General features: G+C 38.8%; 1 protein-coding gene across 1 annotated transcript in view; it reads left to right on the forward strand.

The window, feature by feature from the left end:
* Nucleotides 1–3,931: 3,931 nt before the first annotated feature.
* Nucleotides 3,932–24,080, forward strand: part of EMC2 (ER membrane protein complex subunit 2) — a 36,893-nt gene continuing 16,744 nt past the window's right edge. Inside the window, exons 1-5 of the mRNA XM_058832235.1 lie at nucleotides 3,932–4,043; nucleotides 10,604–10,717; nucleotides 11,369–11,433; nucleotides 15,782–15,867; nucleotides 18,648–18,705. Coding sequence (XP_058688218.1) covers nucleotides 3,956–4,043; nucleotides 10,604–10,717; nucleotides 11,369–11,433; nucleotides 15,782–15,867; nucleotides 18,648–18,705 — 411 coding nt within the window. The 5' untranslated portion in view covers nucleotides 3,932–3,955. The remainder of the gene's footprint in view (nucleotides 4,044–10,603; nucleotides 10,718–11,368; nucleotides 11,434–15,781; nucleotides 15,868–18,647; nucleotides 18,706–24,080) is intronic.

A 24,080-nucleotide genomic window follows, 5' to 3' on the forward strand; every position in this document is an offset into this window, starting at 1 on the left:
ATTTAAGTGGGATAGTCCCACTTCTGGGACTGATCTTTAGCATCATTAAACAAGACAGTAATATCTTTAAATGCTTCTCATATAAAATGAAGTTTGTCCATAACTTGCACCTTAACAAGCAAATGAATCATTGATTGACACAGAGCATAAATTCTCCCTTTATTCATTCACAACATACACGGCTCCTACGTGTGTACATTCTTCCTTGCATCATGGCTGTCCAGGAGTTATTTTCTCCTATGTCCCACTTACTTGAAGGATGCCACCATTGTTACATTACTAAACAAATGCCCCAACATTACTGAACTAAAATGGGTCCTAGATGCAATTTATTAGATGATGAGCCCAAATGTTTCTATATGCCACATATTTCATGCACAGGACACAGACTTCCATACTTTGCTATATTGGTAAGCTTCAAATTAAACTATTATGTTTTTCTTCCTTAGCAAGTATCACTTGCCTGAACAGTAATTCTGACTGGATTATTATTGAACTGACAGATTGGTTTTACAATAAAGAGAAAGGTTTTTAATAGTTAACACTGAGAAAAAAAAAACAAAAAAAATTACTTTTCTTTCATTTTCATTTGGTTAAATGTATAACTAGCTGTGGTACCTACAAAAAGTAGGTGGTGAGTTGTCTGCACTTTAAAATAATGCCCTCGAACAACTTGTGCATTTACAACTCACTGTGGAAAATTGGGATCCCTACCTTCCTACTTGGTTCCCATAGAAGTGTCAGAAAATAACAAAAGACCAGAAAATGATAGATTCAGAAAAGAGATTTCACATGACTATTCCATTTTTAGAGCATTTTAAGCTTTCTTAACAAAACACTTTAAACTTTGAATTAAGTGATGAAGCTGCTTGGCATTAGAAAACAGCTTTGAAAACCACTATTTTAGTGTCCAAGAAGAAAAAGCTTAATACCAAAAACATTTCTGCTTCCAACTATAACAGTATCTGGCATAATGTGATATTGTAACAGAAATTCCCGTCTCTTGGTGAGTGTGGATGGCTTTCTGCTCCACAGTAAGAGCAGAGGTATGCAGTGGAAGGGTCAGCTTTGAGCTTGGCAGAACACAGCGTATGTGATCTTAGGCAAGTCATTCGAGACCACGTCCAAGAAAGGCAGCAGGCAACACTTACAGTGCATAACTTCAGGGCCTGGTCTCCTCTTACAGTTCAGGTGAAGACAGCATAACTGGGGAATTGTGTAAATCTGGCTAGGAGAGAGATCACTGAGAACAGTAACTGGACTGAGTGCCTGTGGTGTACCATCACCTGCCTCTTGCCAAGAGCTGTGGGCAGGTGCACGAGCGTGGAGCTAGATGTGCAGGGAACCAAAGTCCAAACCCCATCCAAAAGCTTCAAACACACATTTCTGAATTTTCAGCTCCTTCAGCTGATAGTTAAAAGGATCTAAACTTTGGATTTATGTGCCTTAAAGTTCTGTCTGTCCCACATTAGGCATTCCAGCAGCACTGAACTCTCCAAGTTAATTTTTCTTTTTACCTCAGCTATTTCAGTGTTACCCATAATGTGCAGAGCAGGTGTGTGCTAAATTCTTTTTGCATCTGGATCATAATCATTCTGTATTTATTACTTTACACATAGAACAAGAATATCAGTTCCCTACTCAGAGAAATGAGCACAAATGTATAAATATTTTTGTAAAGTGCTCAGATAATACAGACACAGGCATTTTAAAATTAGATGGAAGTACAGCTATGCTACACAAGGTCTAAACAATATAGTCACTTAGGAGATCAAAAACCATTTTAGAGGGACAAAAAATCAGACACCCCCCATCCTTCTAGATCATCATTTTAATTCCAGTTGAGGCCTTTTAGAGGTCAAAGTTGTGATAGATAATTACACTGTAGAGAGTATTAAGAATTAGTAGTTTATTCTAGTCAGAGGAGGAACATAAATACAGAAAGCATTCTTGATACTAAGGTTCATTTGTTGATGGAGCTAAGGGATTAATTTTGAGTATGGAGTCTAAATAGAAGATCTTTTCAGAATTAAATGTCAGACAATTAAGTTTGTGGTGCTATTTTCTAAAAGCCAAGTTCTTTACTACACATTAAAAATCCATTGAAAATCCATTAAAAAAACATTGTTTTTTGGTTTTTTTTCAATATCTTCAGCAGAGCTACATCTATTTCTTACCAACTATACAGTATTGAAATTGGGAGCCTTATTTACTAAGAAACATTTCATTTCCTCAGTAGAAGCTGTGATACCAGAAGGCAAATAGTGGAGAGGACAGAGAGGTGGGCATAGCTGGCCCCACTCCTGTCTGTAGAGCCTGTCAGGGCTTCTCTGACCCATGGTCAGAAATTCAGCCCTGTGATAGGTCATGGCCCGTGGGGTGTCTGGAGCACACGAAGAGTGTACTGGTTTTGCACAGCCTGGTTTTTGGTAGCGGGGGTCGAGGTGGCTCCTGTGGGAAGCTGCTGGAAGCTTCCCCTATGTCCAACGGAGCCAATGCCAAGTGGCTCTGGAGATGGACATGCTGCTGGCCAAAACCAGGCCAGTGAAAGAGGTTGGCAACGGCTCTGTGATGATATATTTAAGAAGGAAATCAGAACAAAGTCAGGTTCTTCTCCTAATCAGAGAAGAAGAGGAGGTGACAACACGTGAGGGAAACAATACGGCGACACCAAGGTCAGTGGAGAAGAAGGGGGAGGAGGAGCTCCAGGCGCCGGAGCCGAGATTCCGCTCAGCCCGTGGTGAGACCGTGGTGAAGCAGCTGCAGCCCAGCGGGTGGAGGCCTGGAGGAGGCTGTGATCCAGTGGGAGACCTGGTGGAGAGAGGGGCCCTCTGCTTCCAGGCTGGAGCAGCCTGTCCTTGGAGGACTGCACCCCGTGAAAAAGTGACCCATGCTGCAGCGGTTTTGGGAGGACTGTGTGCCCGTCGGAGGGACTGATGTTGCAGCAGGTGAGGTAGGGCTGCTGCTCGTGGAAGTGGAGCCACGCCGGAGAAGTTCACGGAAAACTGTCTCCCGTGGGAGGGACCCCACGGTCTCACAGGGGAGGGACTCCTCTACCGGAGCAGTGGAAGAAAATCTCGGTGATGAACTGACCAAAACCCCCACGCCCTGCCTCCCTGCACTGTCGGTGGGAGGATTTCCCCGACAAGGAAAAAGGAAAGTAGGTGTTTTAAGGGCTTATTTTACTTCACAATATTCTCCTCTGATTTTGTTAGTAATAAACTAACTTTGCAACCTTAAGCTGAGCCTGTTTTGCCCTTGAAGGGTTCTCCCGGTCCTTATCTCACCCATGAAGTGTTCGTTAATTGTTTTTCCCCTCTCCGCTGCCCAGCTGTGGCACGGGAGGGTGAGCGAGCGACTCCCGTGGGTACCTGGCGATAGGCCAGAGCCAAACCGCGACACACAGAAACCGATGGTTCACCTCGAAGGTTCATGCCCCTCTCCAGGATGCCAGGGGCAGGAAAAACACTGGCAGTTCTCATGCTGAACCCGCACGGGGCACCTCTGCGCCTGGCGTGTGTTCAAGGCGTACAACCTCATACCATACGAACTGGTCCTGGACAGTTTATGCGGACTGTAACACAGGAAATTTACCGGGAGCCCTTAGTGCCACCTGCAGTTTGGGCTCCGACGTTTTCACCCTAGTGCACGGGGCCGGTATAGGAGCGGAGCGCCGGGGGCTGGGGATCACGCGTGTCCCCGTCATGCGCTCCCGACGCGAGCAAGGGCTAACAGAGCCCAAAGGCCCGGCGGGCCTGGTGCCCGCTGCCTGACGCGCTGGCCCTTCAGAGGCTCCCCTCCAGCGGGGCGAGGCTCTCTCTGGCCGCCGCGACGGGCACGGAAGGAGCCCCGCGCGGTCCCGGCGGGGCTGTGCGGCGGCTGTGGGCGTCAGGCAGCCCCGGAGCGTCCCCGGGTTCGGCCCCGGCGGGCCGGCCCCGCTTCCCGCCTCCCGCCAATGACGGCCGGGGCCGTCACCGCGCTGCGTCACGGGGCGGCCGCCAAGATGGCGAAGGTGTCGGAGATGTACGACGTGACTTGGGAAGGTAACGCCGCGCAGCCGGCGGTCCCCGCCCGGGGCAGGGACCGTGCCCGGCCCGACCGGCCCCCGGCCTCGGGGAGGGGGCGGCGCTCCCGGAGCCCCGGAGCGCGGCGGGCTTGGGCCGGCGCCGGGCGGCCGGACCCAGGCCCGAGAAACACCAGCGAGGGGCGGCGGTTCTGCCGGCCGCCCGGCTCCTCGGGCTGTGGGCGGGGAACCGCAGAAGTTCGCAGAACCCTCGGCCCCTCGGTGCCCGCAGGTCCCCCGCCGGTGACGCGCACCTGGTCCGGAGCGCCCCGCGCTGCCCCGGTGCGCGGCGGGCCATCCTCCCCTCCCTTCGCCTCCCCTCCCTTCGCCTCCCCTCCCCTCGCCTCCCCTCCCCTCGCCTCCCCTCCCCTCGCCTCCCCTCCCCTCGCCTCCCCTCCCGTCCCGTCCCCTCCCCTCCCCTCCCCTCCCCTCCCCTCCCCTCCCCTCGCCTCCCCTCGCCTCCCCTCGCCTCCCCTCCCCTCGCCTCCCCTCCCCTCCCCTCCCCTCCCCTCCCCTCCCCTCCCCTCCCCTCCCCTCCCCTCCCCGCGGGGACAGACCCCGCATCCCCAGGGCACAGCGGCGGCCGCTGTGTCGCTTCCCGGCCTTCTCCCCCTGGGTACAGCGCTTACCAGCAAAAATGGGCTCTTGGCAGGGTCAGCGGTTTGTGTCATAGCTCATCTTTTGGTCAGCTGAAAATTATCTAATAGTCTAGTAAAACTCGATCATAAGCGTTTGTGGGGAAACTCCAAGAAGGTTTGAAGTCACAAAAGTTTTTGGGAATCCCGCCCTCTGGGTCTTTATAGCTTTCACGTCTGCTCGATCACAATGGTGATTTATTTTTCATATAGCAATACTGTCTGAGCTTTACTTGACGTTCTCAGTGGTTCTTTTTTTATAACCGGTATTCACATGTGAGCTCAAGACAGAACTCAAGCTCTTTTCAGTCTCCTATCAAGAATAAATGAATGGTTTATAATAATAATTTTGTCCGTACAGGGGGAACCTTTAGCAATGTACCATGAGTTGCAAACATTGTAGTGTAGAGAAGATAATGCAGAGAGAAACTGTGCGATCTTGGGTTTTCATTTATTTACTGCCAATCTGTGAAGAAATAATTGAGCAGTAGAATAATTACCCCGTCATGAATTAGTGCTTACTTTGGTTTTGTAGCTCATATGAGGAACATTGCATGGGATGTATTTTAGCAGATGCTAGTAACTTGCCCATTGAAACAGTGCCCGTGGTGTCTTACCTGCACCTTTTTCTCTAGGATTGAAGCAAAACAAAATGGAATTTCAAACATCGAGTCTTTGATTCAAATTTCATTTTTCTCAGAAAAAAATTCAGCTGGTGTTGAAGAAAATACTGCTGTAACTGAATTAAAAAGGATGAAGACGTGAGCTTGCTTGTCAGTGTGTCTGGAGATCACTGTATAATTAATTTTATTTTGGTATTTGGTTATCACCATGATGTCATTAGACTACATGGGAAAATCTTGATTGACAGTTCTTTTATATCTCTTGAATGAAGGTATGGTGCTTGTGAAGCTCAGCTTGGATGGAGATCATATGGATCATTACCGGTGTTATTGTTAGATTTTCACAGAAGTTGCCCTAAACCACCTTGTGTTGAAAAATTTTCCAGTTGTTTTTTTTTTTGGGTTTTTTTTTTTTGGTTTTTTTTGTTTTTTTTTCTTGAGCAGATGTTGTTACAAAATGCAGGGATTTAGTTTTTTGGGTTTTTTTCCCTGTTGTTCTTGGGTCTTGATGATGGAAAAGAGAAATGAGCTTTTTCACAGGATGGGTAACATGCACTGTGAACTTGTCTCTGTACATTTAGCCCTAGATTGTTTTGGCCTGGAGTGTATTGTTTTGCAGAGTGTATGTTTGTGCTCTAATCTAGAGGCCAGGTGTAGGATATTCAAGCTTACTGCTTTTCAATTTGGCTAATTCTTACTGAGGTGAGCTTCCTACTCTTAGAAATAACCTCCACATTTTGTTTAGAAGAGTTCTGATTGAAAGTTGTGGCATAGTGCTAGGTGTAGACTTTTGCATATGGGTGGGATTGAGTGAAAAATTTCGGAGGACCAGCTGATGAGTTTTGTCATATCAGCTTCTCAGTCTCTTCAAGTGTACATCCAAATGAAAGGCTGGTGTGTGTTGGTACAAGGGACTGTTTCCACTTTGGAAGCACGCATTTGAAAAATTCTGTATTTTTTTTCTCTGTTGCAAGAGATGAAAAGTAAAGTGAAAAATGGGTGCTGCAACAAGGATTCTTCTTAAAAAAGATAACTTTTTTTGTCTATGTGAGCTTTAACATTAAAGCTCACATTAACTTTAAGATCCTGGTGCAGCAAAGCTTTTCATGGGTTAAGTGATTCCAGCAGTGTTGTGATCTAGTTCCTAGCAAAGAACTTGAACACAGTTCTAGGAATTTTATGTAGCTCATTTTGAATCTCTCTAAAGTGCCTAATTTATGTGAAACCCGGTCTGTGGTTGATATGTCCTTTATATATCCAGGCCTTTCTAAACAGGACATTTTATACTTTCATATTGCTTGAAGACGTGATTTAAAGTTAGGAAAGAAGAATAACATGTAGCAAATTAAATAGTTTGTATCTTGCTTTGCTTTTCACTCAGGTTCTTTGAGACAGATGTAGGAATTTAACCATGGTTAAATTTTTTTAGGTACATGCATGGTACAGGTGGTTAGGAGAGATAACTGAAAATAACTGTGTTTTCCAGTGTGGGAGTGTTGTTTTTATGTTTTCTTTCTTTACTTTGTTGCTGTATCTCAAGCTTTAAAGTGTATTTGGAAATCTGTGTAGCAGCAAAACATCTTTTTTAACTTCATAGGCTTGTTCAATGGCCTTAGATGATCCAATACCATATTTTACAGTAAAACTTTTTACTTGAGACGAAGGTGATATGTTGCTGCTTTTAATTTTATTTCTTTGGGGGGGGTTGTTTTTTTTTTTAATACTGGTACTAATTATCCTAGAGAAAATGGCATATTTCCTGCTTCCTTCATAAATAAAAAAAATAGAAAAAAATTGGAAACTATGTGGAGTGACAGGAAGCCAGAAACTGCAGGTGTAGCCAGGGAGCGTGATGTAGTAGGCTTGCACATCACTTGGTACCTGGCGATGTGCAGCCTCTTACTGGGACTTTCTTAAGCTATGTAGAATAATGCAGAAACTTCGCAGAATAAACATTTAGCATATTTTCAATGATACATTGTAGATGAATTTCCTGTGAGTGGAAATATTAAAAAAAGCAAACATCTGTGCAATTTAATTTTAGGAGCCAGTTTTGGAGTACACAAGTGTAAAATTAGTATGATCTGCAAACAGGCAGCAGTTCAAGAGCTATTAAAATAACAATCAGCTTTCATGGAAAATGTATCTGACATATTGTCAGAATTTGACAGAATAAGCCAGGTTTTCTTTTCTTAACCTTGCACAGCAGCATAATGGTGTTAAACACATCACACCCTACCAAAGGGAAGCAGTGACTTCTGAGCTTTTTGAGGATCTTTGAGTGCAGTCACAGCAACTCTTGTTTCAGTCAATAATTCTCCTCAGTGGATATCAAAATGAAAAAGAGAAAGGAATGGCGTATTCTTTAAACTACCTTTCTTTTGATATAAATTGAAAAAGCGCAAGGAGTATTTTTTAAGATTTTTATTGGCTCTGAATACCTCTTGCTTAAGTTCTCTGTAACATTAAATTAGTATTGCTATTTTCCGTATTAAAAATTGCACTGCTTCAATCGTGGCACTTAAAAAGTTTTCATTACCAGGTGAGACTTTTTTCAAGGAACCCTTTGTCATTTTTGAAAATATCATAAAATGCTTTATAAGATGAAGTTTAACAGTGTGTATATTTATTGCAAATGTGTGTATCTGGGAACACATTATATACGAGAAGAGAAAATGCCAAATGAATTTAGAAACTGAGCACTTCTATCTTTAATGTCTCCAGTCAGAGTCCACTTTAGGTGACAAACTCTCTTTCTGTGGCTTAGAAACTCAATTCATATTTAGTTTGTATAGAAAGTCTCTAGGAAATAGGAAACAGCATAACATTTTATGTCTGTAATAATCTATGGGCAAATTAACTGTTTTTGATGTGCTTTTGTTGTGTTCTGTGCTGTCTTTATGTTCTTTTAGATATTCCTAATTTTCAGTTGTAATCAAAGAGACAGATCAGTTTACTCTGGGTTTTCTATATGAATTTATGGGATTACAACAGGCAAAGGTGAGATGCTGGGAATTTTTTCAGATTGAGGCTTTTTTGACAGAAGTGTTGCCAGGGCTACAGGCAGCATCTGCAGCACCCAGCTGTGACACCTGTGCCTCTGCCTGCACCTGCCAGATGAGAGTGCACAGATGTGGACTGTGGGTGCAGATTGTGGCATCTGTAACAGAGAATCAATATACACGTAAGCTCTGGAAATGTAATGGCTGCTGGGTCCCCGAGTGACTGCCGTGATAGCAGCTATATGCCAAGGTGATATTTTGGAGTTTGCAATTTCTGTCTGCCCCAAAGTGGTAATTTCCTTCATTTCATCAGGTGCTTTTAGATATCAAGGACTTGAAAACGATGATGCAATGCAAAGTGGAAGTGTAGGTAATTATAGGAGGATTTTTTCATATCTGGTTGCTCAGGCCAAATGAACTGACACCTTTCTGGACAGAAAAATGAAACATAGGTTGTGTCTCTTGGGTTGTGGTAGACTTCTTGCATGGTTTTAGGCAAGAGCAAACATTGTCCCAAGCACCTCTGTTCATTATAACTTGTGACTTTGATTTACATGTGCCATGTGGGCCAATTTAGAAAAACCCAAGTCTAAAACAAATGCATACATTGCTCAGCACCAGCGTATAGGTGACAGGAGAACTTGTAATTAAACTTAGACATTTCTTTACCTTACTTATTTTTTTCTTCTTAAATCCCTAATTGCTTCTGCCCAGCCTTGTATTGTGTCTAAGACTTAAGTTACTATTTTCTGACTCTTTTGATAGATTTCTTAGTAAAAAAATCATTGTTTGACAACATTGTGAAAAGCCTTGTGTAATTTTACTGCAGTTCTTAGTGTTTTCTTTCTTCTTTTACATAAAATTCAGTATTTCTAAAATTAATAAATCTTTAGTTCATCAGCGGATGTTCTATTCTCTGTTCTATGGGGTTTTTTCCATTGCTGTAAATGTACTTGTGTGATGAATGGTAGATGTACCTTGTGTTAATATATAATTCAGACATTATTCCATTTAGAATTACACTGGAATGAAGGCATTGATAATTTCCAAGTAAATGAGTGGGTGGAAATCAGACAGCTTATTTATTTTTAGGCGTTTAGCTTGTCAGCTTTTGTGAATGTTTGCGTTCACTCACATTCTTGCCGTCTGACGTTGAATTTCCAGGGACCATCATATGTCTAGAACCATTTAACTTTGCCCATGCACATGAAATGTAACCCTGTGGTGGTTTTGGTTGAATTTCAAAACACAAAATGTAGCACAATAACAGTCTTATGAGCGATCCGAGATCACTTCAGGTAGATGGAACAGCTTTCAGTGCTTCATTTTTAACTGTCATTTATGTTAACTCTGTGTTTTGAAGTGCAAGAAAAACTGACAGTGTTTAGATCTATTGCTGTATTTATTTTTCCAGCTGCTGTAAAGTTTTAAAAAAACATTAGCAACAGTTATCTTGGTACCTTCTTATTAGTAAAGCCACTATCTAGTAATGAAAACTATTTTCCTTAAGTTTTCTCAAAATTTGTTCTTGTGTATAGAACAGCTATACATATATAAATGTATGTGTATATAAAATCACATTCTTAGCAATTTCCTGATCTAGAGGATAAATAAAGCTCAGGCAAGGTAGCATTCTCTAGCTGACTTGATGAATATGCCTGCTCTCTTGGAGATCTTAAATGTACTCTTGAAACAAAAATCCTATATAATAGAATAAACTATTGTTTCCCTCTTGCCTAGGTAAATAGCAATACGTTTTATACTTCCCTGATGTAGAAAGCTTTCACATCTATGTCTATCTTTATTGAAGCTCCTTTCTCTAGGAATGTGTTGATTCCTTTCAGTGTAGAAGTTCTAATGGTTTTTCTAAAATTTCAAGTGAAAATTTATCAACCTGTAGCAGAAATGCAATTTTAGTGTTGTTTGTAAATGTATGAAACTACTCAGGAGAAATCTCTTGTAGGTTATTTTACCTAACAGTGCATAAATTTTATTAGTTATTGGATAGCTAGGTATACATTTTTTTACTGCATACGTTGTTGTCCTGAGAGACTGCAAACTTAGAAGTTGAATTGATTGCTTTAGAGCATGAACGCAGTTTGGGTAATAGAGTTTCAGAAATCTGTTTTCTACTAGTTTTTTAATATTACTATAAGTCACTTTCTTAGCTCTGTTGCTCTTTAATCCCATTCTTCAGATGTGTATATCTTATCTCTCATATGAACATTCAAGTTCCATTACTATCTGAAAATCTCATTTTCTTTTTCCCTTTGCCCACAGATATGCGTGATAAAATGAGGAAATGGAGAGAAGAAAACTACCGAAACAGTGAACAGATAGTGGATGTTGGAGAAGAGTTAATTAACGAATATGCATCCAAACTTGGAGATGACAGTTAGTAAACAATCATTATTTTAAAAGTTTCCTTTTCTGATCTGGTTTTCTTTTTTCAGTCTTCTGTTTTATTTAACAGGCTTTATATTCTCTTTCACTACATGCTGATGTTGATGAAATATATATTACTTTCTTAGTCTAATAGGCTTCCAGAATTCCAAGAGTTTATTTCTTTCCCAAATGTGGGCTGCAGTGAGAACAGCCATAAAAATTACCTGATAGAACTGTTAGCTTGCTGTATTAGTATTTAGACTGCAATGTGAAAACTTCATTTGAAACTGTTACTTAGATGTTATTCTGCCCAATTTTGATGGTTCTTCAACACTGTGACAGAAATTGAAGCAAGTCCTCACAGGGATCTGTCTAGGACATGGCAGTTATGATTTTGGGAAAAATGGAGAATTAGAGCATTTTTGCCTTTCAAGATGTCAGAAAGTATTTTGGCACTAAAAGCACTAAATTGCTTGAATAAGTTTTTGATTAATTCCAGCAGTTTCTTAATTTGTTTGTGTTTCAGCCGTGATTCATGGAAGTAGAAGGGGAAAAATGTACAGACAGAATTAATTAATCCTGTTTACATGATAGGTGCTTCCTATTATCTTAAACAAACCCTAAACCAATTATCTGCGTTTATTGTCTCTTTGTTTCCAGTTTGGATAATTTATGAACAGGTGATGATTGCTGCCCTGGACTGCAGTCGAGATGATTTGGCATTGGTAAGTTTTCGAGTTGACTTTTCTTTCACACTGTATGTTTTTGTCCTGGATATCTCTTCCAGATAGTTTTTTGGACAGTTACAGGATATTCTGAACTCCATAGTCTGGACTGGTAGAAAGAATATCTATCAGGAAATATGCAGTTATGAAGAAACTGCCGCCACCTACCTCTTCTAAGGCATAACTTATGTTTAGACAGATCACTTCTCTTCCAATAGCCATGAAAATATTTACAGCTACTCTGGTATGGGCTAAAGGTCAAGAATAATATTGAAGTTGCCATATTGTACAGAGAGTGTTTGTTTATTGAAAACCTCTCAAATTATATTGGTTTTCTGAATGTTTTGAGGTAAAATGACCCATTTTACATATCATATTATATGTCATGCTGGCTGCCATCAAAGAAATCACTGACATATTGGAGCAGGTCTTCAAGACGAACAAGGAGCTGGACAGCATAACGTGTAATGAAAGTCTGGGAGATTGGTGTTAAGTCTTGGGAAAGTCAAGAAGGGATTTTTGAATGTATACTGATGGGAGGGAAGGTATAAAGAAGGTGGGCACATATTGTCATAGGTGTGCAACAAAAGATAAATGTGGGACATAAACTGCAACAAAGGAAATTCCACTTACATATTAGGAAAAACTTTGTGAATGCTTTATGACAAGTGACACATTGAAGCTGTGGAATCTCCTTTGGAAATACTTTAAAATTAGATTGGGATATGGCTCTGCACTCCCTTGGAAACTGGCTCTGTTTTGAGTGAGGATTTGGAGCAGCTGACCTCCAAAAGTCTTGCAATCCAAGTTATTTGGGGATTGTTGTTAAAAATATTGTTAATAGATATTCGAGTTTTGTCAGTTTATATGTGTTCAATTTATATGAGTTTTGTAAATTTATATTTAAATTTATTTGAATGATATAAATAACAATTGAGATAGAATTAGCTTATTTTGAACTGTAACCTGTTTGTTAGATTAAAAACAAAAAAAAGCCACCGAAACAAGTGAACAAAACAACCCAGTCAGTTTAACTAATCCTTTAAAGGCAAAAACAGGAAAAGGCAAAAGTTTGTCTTACAGGAAAATTTTAAACATCTTTACACCCCTCCTTCACAAAACAGTCAGAAGAAAACAGAGACTTACCTTGTGTCCTGAAAGCCATCAAGCTTGAGCTTATTCTAAGTAAAAAGCCATTTTCAGGGCTCCAGGTCTTTCATGGTAGTTACTTCTCCAGTGCCTAGTTCTCTGTCAGATGACAAAATATGTCCTAAAATCTTTGAGGTTCATGTGATGTCATTTGGGTAAAACTTAATGCAAGGGGTCCGATTAGAGGATGAAATTGGGAGATGGGAAGGTTTAAAGTAGGCAGAACTAGACAGGGTTATCTGGTGTCCCATATATGTGTATATGTATATGTATATCGATAGATCGATAGATCGATAGATAGATAGATAGATAGATAGATAGATGGATGGTGAAATGGAATATGCTGGAAAACATAGTACAGTACTTTGAACTAGTGAACCCACTGAACTTCCCTCTCTTTTGTCCCTCAGAAGAAAATACTGTTGTAGTATAGCTGTTTGTTTAAACAAAAACAAATAGACTTACTGTTTAAATAAATACACTCTGTGTCCTGAGTTATATGTAAAACAGATTTGGTCTTTCTTTTCAGGGTCTTTTAAAGAAGACTTTCACAAAATTGTTGACGGAGCCAGTGTTGAAAAATCAGTTGTGAAACAGTCTTTGTTTTTACTAACCCTGGCAGGGAGTTTGAATTTCAGTGTCTGTGCCCTTCAAGGAATATTGCTTGAGATGAGGGAATGCAACATTTTATATGCATCTCAGAAATGAGATTAAAAACATAGGGGGAAACATAGAGGATTTTTTATTTTTTAATTTAATTGATTTATAATAAGGAGGTAGTTAATTCAAACAAGCCAACATCATCTATGGCATTTTTCTACAACTGTAGCTCCAAAGCAGACAAACAGTTTTGTCACTTCTGGTTTTTTAACAGTGAGCTTTTGACAGCTGGGATGCATTTTGCTTAGGGGGATAGATGTCATCTGCTCCAAATGAGAAGCTGAGGTAGCTTTCAGAGTAATTTCTCTGGCTTTTTTTTATTTTTCTTTCCTCTATTTATTATTTTGTCCTTTCTGTCCTTCTCAAAAAGCCCATGTGTAATGCATGCCCCTGCTGCAGCCAGCCAGTTGGTTCACACAGGTGGTTTAGTGCTATCACCTGTTGTTGACAGCACTTGCATTACTAGTGTTTTATCTGCTGAAGTCCAGCTTTATATTTCTCTGCCTTTGTCTGATATTTAAAAAGTCAGAAAGTAAATTAAGTACATGTTGAAGTTTCACATGCAAATTACGTTTGCCACTGTTAACAGAGAATTCTGAAAGAACCTCGCAAGTAGATTATTGACATGGGGCAAAACCAGTCCTCAATAAAATAAATTACTATGAGGGTTACTGGTCCCATTTAAAAAGAGGACATTCAGTGCTGCTGAGTCCAGAACATTTTGAAGATATAGTTGATGTAGTTTATTTATGCGCTTTTGGTTTTATCGGTGTTACAGTGAGTTGTTAATGCTTTATTACAGCTTTTCCTGTCGCTTTATAGTGTCTGATAGCTTAATCTACAGGAGTAGACTGCTGTGTTTGGTTGAGTAATGGTTGTGTAGTGAGATCTAATGTGAACAATTCTGGTTTTGCATTTCTCCAGCACTTTAGAGCTACTTTCATATTGTCAGTGAGGATTTTTTTAGATGTAAAAGTCCATCTACAGATTGTGGACTTAATATTGTAAATGTTACTATTTTTGTTACTTGGTTTGTTTGGGGTTTTTTTGAGAAAAATAGTACATGTGTTCATAAAAATCACTATCCTTGAGGTTTCACTGATCACTGGACCACAGGATGGATTTATTGTATGCAAAAGTTCTTTTTAAAGTCTACAAGGTTGTCTGGGTTTTAAAAGCTGGAGCAAATCTACTTTTCTGGAGTGTTTTGTAAATTTTCATGTCTCTTAAGAATGGTCAGAGATTAGTTCAGACATCTTGTAACAAGCTGCTAAATACGTGTGATTTTTTTATGACTAGAGCAACAGCAGTTCACCTAGATATCACTCAAAGTACCATTAAACAATTTCTATGCTAAACCTGAGCCTTTCTATGTGACATTTTGTTGTAAAGATCTTGGTTCATTGCAAATTAAGTTGATTGGGATAAAAATAGTCTCTTCTTGCTTGAGGCTAAGCATCAGAGCTTTGGTCACTGTTGCTTTTCTCGCTTCTATTTCTTAGCGTCTGGGAGAGATGCGAGTATTCCTCTTGGATGTGCTTTAGCAACCTGTTTATGTACAGAAACAAAGAGGGATCCTACTAATTGTTGCTGATCTGTAAAGGAAAAATACACTTTCTCCTTTGACCAGTGGATTTGATGATATGGACCAGATCATGTAGATGGGCATCTGCTAGACCTTTAGGTCTGAAGAACAAGATTCTAATGAGTTACATAAATAGGTGCCTGGAAGAGGAGGATTCAGTGTGAAGCTTTTAATATGATGCACACCATCTGTCTGTTTTTAGAGCCTATGGTCTGTCCTGCCTCCCAATGTCATGACTCAGATATGAACTTTACAATGCTATTTAGCTGCATTCGTGATTGGGTTATGAGCTTGCTGTGGGGAAGTTGTGACTCAGCCCCTCTACCAAACATCTTCTGCCAGTCCAGAAAAATCTGCCTGTGATGAATTCTTTTTATTCAGCCCAGGTGTCTCATTGATTTCAAGAGTTAAAATTATGCCTCTACTGCCAGCAGGCTGTACCTAAGCCAGTGGGAAATATTTTCTTTGGATTTCAAAGTTTTGTTTTAAAAATAAACACAGAGCATTGTATTAGCATAGTTTGTTCCATTGTGAAATACCCATTTATTAAAGAAGTATCACTTAAGCTCTTACTGTCTTTGTTATTTTTACTGTCTTGTGTCATTGTGGGGCAACTAAACAGAATTCAAGTTTTAATAATGTCAGAGCTGTTTTAGTAGGTGAGTGTAATTTTCTGGGCAAATAACTATTTCCAAGGGGGCCTGACAATCTTAATGCCCTGTATGGAAGATACTTTTTAAAATTAGTCATCCAACAGAATTTCAGTTTCCTACCTTCTCTTTATTAATGATTTTATTTTGAAATACTACTTATTTCAAAAATTAGTATTTACTTTTACTCAGAACTGGTGTGGCAGGTAGTTGAATTACGATCTAAGGCCTTTTTTTTTCCTATTCTTCTAGCTTCTGTGAAGATAATTATATTCACAATAGTATTTTTGGTTTCTTTGTACAGTTTTGTCTTCAGGAGCTGAGGCGGCAGTTTCCTGGGAGCCACAGAGTTAAACGATTAACTGGAATGCGATTTGAAGCTATGGAAAGGTAAAGCCTGAATTTTAAAAAATGTACTTTCAGTCAGAAAACAATGTTTGCTCTTTCGTAAAAAAACATTCAGCCATTACAAAACGGCAAAATAATGCTGGGCAGTTTCTGTATAGCAAGTAACAGTGTGCATGATCATATTAAGATTTTTAGCCATCGGTATTGCATTTTTGCAGGTACTGTGCAGTGTTTCATTTTTGCAATCTTCCCATCAGAGATCATAGATCAGAAGGATCTCTTACTTTACAGCCTAAGTTATTATGCAGTAGAACACTGCACAGTTTTTTGGCAAATTTTGTGTGGTGTAAGTTTCATCTGAGAGAGCTAGGGCAGCGTATGAAAATCAGTGCCAGTGGTTTTTTTGCCTTAATTCTTCTACTGTATTCTTGATTACTGCAGGGTGCAACTCTTTGCTCTTTGTTTCCTCAGTGTGGGTAAATTAACTTAAAAAGGATTAAATCTATAGAGTTTGTTATAGAAACAAATCAAAAAACGTATGGAATTGAATGGCAGAACATAAAATTCAGTCTGACTTTTTGAAATATCCTGTAGAAGGGCTATAACATACTACGTTCAACAGAAATTACTAAAAATAGTGAACAGATTAAAACTTGACAACTTTCCAAATGAGTGATCTGAGGATTTGAGGATGACCTTTATTGTACACATTTCTCCTTGGATACATCTTTGTTGTCAGCATTCTGTTCAATAGTACTTTTCTTGGACGTGAAGAATGGCTTCCAGTGCCTGTGAATGATAGGAAGTCTGTTCCATGCCACATTTTGCATACAGAGTTGGTGAGTTTGGAGCCTTTGGAGCATCATGATAAAAAGGAATTAGAAGTACACCCTAAATGCTTTTTTAAAAGACACTTGGCATATGTTCTTACTCCAATACATTCTTGCAAAATTAGCTTTGAAAATGGCATTTGATACGAAACACTGATAAATGTCCATTGCTTGGATCAACAAGAATGAATAAATGGACTCCACTCAGCGGAGCTGTCTCAGGGCAACCAGATGCTCTATGTTTCACACGCACTTTATATAAAATGCATCTTTTTGAAGAATTTCCATTAAACTTAGCTCTCTTGCCTTTATTTTATATAGGGTAGAAAGACAGAGAATGACAGAAGTTTTTCCTAACTCTATTCCGAAGTACAATAGATCATAATTCACTTCAGGCTTATGTGACTACATTAAAGATGTTATTGCATGGAAACTGATCTTTGTGGGAGATGACTGCTGCACTAACATCATGTGTGGTTTCAGCAATGAAGCATTATTGAGCTAGAGCTTTCTGAAAGTGCTCGTCACAGTTCTTAACAAAATGTCTCTGTCAGATCAGATCCTTGAGATTAGAGTATCAGGGAGCAGAGAAATTAACAAAAACTTAAGTTTCATGTCCATAGGTTTTCTCCAGAAGTCAGAGCAGAAAGAGGCTTCAGCTTGGGGTTGTTTTGAACAGGAACCCATCTGCAGGTACCCTAAGCATTGCCCTGGAGGAAACCTGTCTGTCTCCCCAGTCTGTAAAAGAAGGCTAGAAAGATTCAGGCTGCAGGCATCATGTTCACTTCAATTGAAGTGAACTTCTTATTGAATTCCAAGTGACTTGTAGGGTCTAGGGAGGATCGCCTTTCCCCAACAGGAAGAGGAAATAGTAAAGAACATCTCCATAGACTGACACATCCCTGTACACACTTGCTAATAAAAATAATACTTCACTGTGTAAAGCTGGGATTATGGCTATCAGATTCAGTCTTCTAAAATGCATTTGACGAAGCAGCAACTAACAGAGAACACAAATACAGCATTTTACAGCACATCTGCTCAGGTCTGTAGCAGTCACCTTCTACTCGTTTCTGCTTTTGTGCTTGCTTTCACACTAGTTCCTATACCTTATGGTAGCTGGAGTGGACAGCTGAGCTATGGTAATGTCAGCACTGCTTGGAGAACTGTGCAAGTGTGTAAATGAGTGTCTAAGGTGATGTCTAAGGAATGTGGAGCATCAGAAATCGATCAGCAGTATCTCTGACAAACTACCTGTCAAACTACACATGAAAACACAATGTATGCCCTAGTTCTGTGGTGATAGCACAACAGCTGTGTAGTGAAGTGTGGTTTGAATTGAATTATTTCATTTGTTGAGGCTGTGTACACAGCTAACTGAACACACAGAACTGTTTTCCAGAAGGTTTGAAGTGCTCATAGACCCTGAAGTAACCTGTTTCAAATACACTTTAGATAGCAGAATAAATTGATAAACAAGTAAGAAAAGTGGGAAACGGTGGAAGACACTTTTGTTATAATCTTTGGTAGACTCCTATCTTTCCAGTTTGCTGTATGCAGTTTTACTTTTTAAAGTCACAGCAGATGGAACTTTACATGGAGTTTTTAAGTTACAACAATGAAGTGGAATGTCATCATTTTGGAGTTTCTGTTTCTTGGGAGATATGAAAGGGTGAGTAGGGATGTGGTGGTTGAATGATGGTTTAATCTATTGGGTAGAGATAAAGAGAGAACAGGAGAGTGAGAGTCTGGGTGTAAAATATCTGTGTTGCTGCTGAAATGGTATTTTATGAAGCAACTGATGACAAAAAATACTGCTTTTGATACTTAGCACTCTCTCAAAAGAATTTTGTATAAATACAGTTTGCTTAGTATATGTATATTATATTTCAGTATAAAAAATGCAGGAGGGTTATTAACTATTGCAAAGAGAGTCAAATAGTCAAAAGTTCTGTCTTAGCAGAAATGAATGTGAATGATTTCTTTGTACAGGTATGATGATGCTATCCAGTTATATGACAGAATTTTACAAGAAGATTCAACTAATACAGTAAGTTTAAAAGATAATTCTAAACTGCAGTAATGTGTTGTTTGAAACTGTGACTATTTTCTATTTCAGTGTGGAAAAATGTGTCTGTATTACTGTATTTGTTTCCTTTAGTCTTCTATTACAATAACCAATGTTACCTTCATTTCACGATGGGAAGGTGTGATGGAATACCTGCTTAAACACTGATTTAAGAGAGAGATTATAACTAGTGATATTTCCAGAAATCTTAGTAGTGTTAGAAGTGGGCCTTTCAACTCTTTCATTTCCCAGAATATTCAGTATTCAAAAGACTAATATAGTTGCCATGTGTCTTCTGTGCTCCTAATGCATAATCTTAAGATTATACATTGAATTGATATACTTAACATTATACATTGAGTAGCAGTTATTTTGATTTATATCTGTGACACTTTACTAGCTCTTCAGTCAAAATGCATGAAGCATGCCAGTTGTATAAAACAAAGTCTGAGACAGACTGTACTGTTCTTCTAAGCATTTTTTGAATGCTGTTTGTAAAAGCCACTGTGAGCTATTAGCTGCCAAAATAAAAGTCTAGAGAAATTTGTAGTAATATATTTTCATTGGTATTTTTTTCCCACAAGGATAAAACTTGAAATATGAAGAAACTATGGAGTTTCAGATTTTTGTATGACATAGATGTTTATTGGAAAGTCAAAAAATTATTATTAATCATTGAGGTTATAAGTGTTACTTGGTTTTGAGGAACTGTCTACTGGGTAAACTTCTGTGTAAATGTAATACTTGGGCTATTGCAGATATTTTGGCAATCTTGCATGAATCTTACTAGGTGTGTGTTGAACCCCTACCTTTCCTTGGTCAGTTTATTTGATGTGGTCTGCTATTCAGGAGGGGAAAACCCACAGAACACAGATAACTGGGATTAACTAGGGTATGCCAGAGCTGGATATAGATCATGTGCCATCCCTTAAACTAAGTAAATCATTAAAAAAACCTCACCAAACAAATTAAAAAGCAAGCAACAACAGTAAAAAACCATCCCAAACCACCAGAAAGTTATTTTTGAGGCAGCACATCTGGAAACAATACCAAATCCAGCACTCGGAAAACAGTGGTAGGTTAAAGTCTGTCTTTCAGCAGTGATGGAGCTCACAGATTTGTGCAAGGGCAAAAGGAACTATTTCAGTTCTTCACTCTTCACTCTCCCTGAAATAGTAGGAGCTTGAGCTCAAGAGGTTTTGAGCACAAGATGCATAGGTGTCCACAGTAAATGGTGGGTTTTATCACTGTATATCCCAAAGAGTTTAACACTATATCTTAAGTCATGTTGGACCAATATGGAACCCATTTGCAGTGATATCACAGAATGGGTCACCTTGGTGCATGTTTTATGACCTTTTGCTGACACCAGTGGAAAATGGAGCACCATATTACAGTGACTTTTATGGACCACAGATCTTTGAAGTATGCATTTTTGGCAGTTTTACTCTTCACTATCTCAACATAGCTAACATTGAGTTCTTTGTTGGATGGAATTACAAAACAAAATTATATATTTAAATAAGTAAAATGCATGATTATTTCTTTATTTGAATTTTCTCCATAACCAAATCATAAAGATCCATAAACTTGTAATATTAGAAGCATAAGTTGTGAATATTAGAACAGTTGTTGAATTTCTTAATTCTGATAATAAAATTGGAGAATGTTAAATGCAAAGGAAGGTTCCTTGCTGTATAACTAGAATTTGTTGGGTAAGGCTTGCATGTCGTGAGTGAAAGTTAAGTAAAAAGTTTTGATAAATTATCATGTGTGGATTTCTTTGTGTCATTTACCTGCTGATTATTTCCATGCACACATGTGGCTGCTGTAGGAAAATAAATATTTCATGATTTTAGGAAAGCAGCCATTGCTGAGCTTGTCTCGGCGTTTACATAACTTTATAGAAATTTCTTCTGATCTGCTGACACATGGAGTTGCTTATATGAATTAAATGTTTTGGCAAGTGCTTTAAGTGAAACATAGATATTTGTTCACACAAATCGTGTAAAAATCATACCTTGCATTGACTGATCAAAAAGTAGCATGGAAAAAGTTTTTTCCAAAAAATTATTTCTTTTAGACACATAGCAGAATTTTCAATTCCAGAAAATAAAATTTGAACTCAAATTATGTAATGGACATTTACACTTTGGTAAAAGTGAGGTTTTGTTGCTGAAATTAAGATAACAGTAGTTACTTAATTTCTTAGGATAGAATTCAAAATAGTCTTTATTTTTAAAATATGGTCATCACTAAGTTTTGTCTCACTCTATGCTTACTTGCTGAAAAAGATGACTCATTTGACAATGGAACAGTGTTAATGTCACCTCAGAGATTTTGTTTCAATTTTCAAAGCATCTAGATGTTGAGTAATAGTCTCTTTTCTAAAGACTTTAATGAGTGAAATGTGACTCTTGTGAATTGCATAACTTGCATACATTTCAATAGGGTAAGAATTGGAATCTCTTCCATTCTTACCTATTTTGTTTGAGATGATGACATGTCAGAAGTCAAGCTGACAGATGACTCTTATTAAGGCTGCATCATATTTTCTATCACAGGGCACTTTTTATTAATTAAAATTTCATGTATAGTTCAATTGAAAATGTGTCTAGTGATGCTGCATAGTGACTGATACATTTTTAGATCTTCAGATAAAATGCTTATTCTGTTTCTCAGAACAAAATAAAAGACAGTTACTGGTTTTCTAGTAGTGTTGGTAGAAAGGGCTTTTTTGTTTGTTTTTACTCTTTATGTCTTTCATTGAGAAATAATTACTGTGTTTTGCTTTGGAGGAAAGCCTTTTAGTTAGAAAGCTAAATATTTTTTGCCAGTTGGGCTCTTCTTGAGGTGGTCTGTCCAGCAGTGCAAAGAAGCCTGTTGATGAGAAAGGAAATCGGGTTCACATATTCAAGACTTAGACTGGTGCCTACCACTCTGCTGTTATTCTAGTGCACCTGCAGTTTCTTCTAATTATTCAGCTCAACCATCAAGAGGATTGCAGAGCACTTACTCAACACCAGGGGAAAGTGAGATAAGGCACATAGCTGTGCCTTAATTCTATTCCACAGAAAATATGGAGTCTTTTTTAGGATAATTCTTCAGCTGTTTTTCTTGCCACTTTTTCAACCAAGGTTTTTATGCAAGACACTCTGTAAGCTTCCTTACCTTAGGACATGTGGATAGTCTCATTACCATCATGGGTTTAGAAATATAGCTGTCTAAATTAAGAGTTTAAAATTTTAATAGTAAGACAGTGTTCTCATCAACTCTATTGTTTATAGGAGTGAACAGGAACAAGTGTATGCATATGGTCACATGAAGTTGCCCTTTCTCTTACTATTTTGAGATTATTTTTGTAGATGAGCTGGACATATTTCAGAAGAGGCACAGGAAGTGGTTGAAGACCTCTGGGAATCGGGAATACTAGAAGGATTCAGAGCAAAATCTTACTATTGTGTAAATAGGCAGTAGTTACATACCATGAATATCTGAGTTCATCACTTTCTGTGACTTTGTGTTGTTACCATCTTGACTGTATAGGTGACCTTTCTTTCCCTACCTCCTTGTCTCCACTAAATAAGATGAGAATAATGAGCCCTGAATTTGAGCACTGGATATCTGTTTATCATCTGAACTGTGATAATTCCTTAAAACTGCTGCAGTAGCTGTGAATTCATTTTTAACAGAGACCTCCTGTGAGGATCTTGCAGCTTTGTACATTTATCTACAGGATGCTCTGAGTTGCAGAAGGGAAAACTGCTCACCAAATAAAGCATCTACTAATGGGGAGAATTTTCTGAGGTGACATATATATTTCCTTAAATATATTTGCTGTACTGCCAGGAAAGACAGAACTAGACCTAAACAAAAGTATGTACAGAGGTAGTTTTAAAGGGGATAAAAAAAGATAGCTTGGCACTGTCTGACAGGATGGAGTTGGTGAGAGTTGTGAAGATCAGAAGCTGCTACTTCAGTTAGTTCCCAATGAGAACTGGTGGGTAAGCTGGGAATGCACTATGTGGTCCTAAAAAATGTTTTTTTTGCCTTTGACAGAGCATCATATACCATTACAGGTTTTTTTTTTTTGTTTCTTGTTCAGTCATGATCAGTGAAGTAAGAAAGCAGAGTGTATTCCACCTTTTTTTCCCATGTTTTATGCGTGTAGCACTTTTCAATGTTGATGGAGATTTTGTATCTTGAAATTAAGTATTTGAGAACAGAAGAGCAACTGTACTGCAGTTGTGGCAGAAGTCTGTTTAACTTGTTCTGTGTCTGGCTTTGACTTACTGCAGATATCAGAAGTGTGTAAGAGCAGGGCAATGACAGTATGCTGAGGTTTGTTCTGCCAGTTTCTGCTCAACTTCATGTTGCAGTTTTCCTGTACCAGAAGTGATAACTGTGTTTTTAATGGCTCTTCATGAAATTTCTGCACAGATTTATTTTTAAACTTGCTTAAGTTTGCCATGCCTACATCTACAACATAATTGAGAAATAAAATGTTGTAATTTTTTAATGGATTGTGCAAACCTCCTGTTTGTGTTTTTTTTCCTTTCCCGCACCTTCAATCTAACAATTTTATTTAATACCTCTGAATTTGTCTGTTACTGTCAGCAGGTATTTTCACTTTATTAATACTCATTACTTCAGGGATCTTCTCCACTTTTTCTTCCCTCTAAGCTAAGAAATCCTAGTGTGCTGCTGTTCTTGTTGCCATTCTGTGCCTTAAAACTCTGCTGCTGTTCTCTGTGTCACTTCTATGTTTTTTCCTGTATTTGGATGAGAAATGAGAGGACTGAACAGCAGTCAGTATTAGAAATGCAAGAGCATTATGGACTTAAAAAGTGGTGTCATGGCTGTTTCTCTTTTGTATTGTTTTCTGATAACTCCAGCATCACAGTATTTTCAGTTTGGGGTTTTGGGGCAGGGTTTTTGGATTTTTTAAGGTGGTTTCTGAACACTGAATTGATGTTTTATAGAACTTTTTATTGCAAATACAGTATCTCCCTCTTAACTGGACAAATTCAGACAGTTTTTTTGTGTACATTGAATTAGTATTGTTTGACCCTATATGCAGCCATTTATGTAGATTAAATTTAATGGGTTGTTTTATTGTGCTGGTAAAAGTATTCATTATGATTCATTATTGTGAATGCTATTCTTTGCTGTTGTCTTTTGTTCTTTATTCTTAAATAAGTCCTTATCAACATTTAACTTTACATCTCTATTTACATCACTTACTAATTCTCTTGTTCGATCTCTTACCAAGAGTGCTGAGCAGTAGTTTTTAGTACAGGTGATTCTGGGAGTCTCAGTGCAGAGAATTCTTTTTCTCTATTTTATATTTTTCAACT

This window comes from Poecile atricapillus, chromosome 2, assembly GCF_030490865.1.
Source record: "Poecile atricapillus isolate bPoeAtr1 chromosome 2, bPoeAtr1.hap1, whole genome shotgun sequence".
NCBI classification, from domain to species: Eukaryota; Metazoa; Chordata; class Aves; order Passeriformes; family Paridae; genus Poecile; species Poecile atricapillus.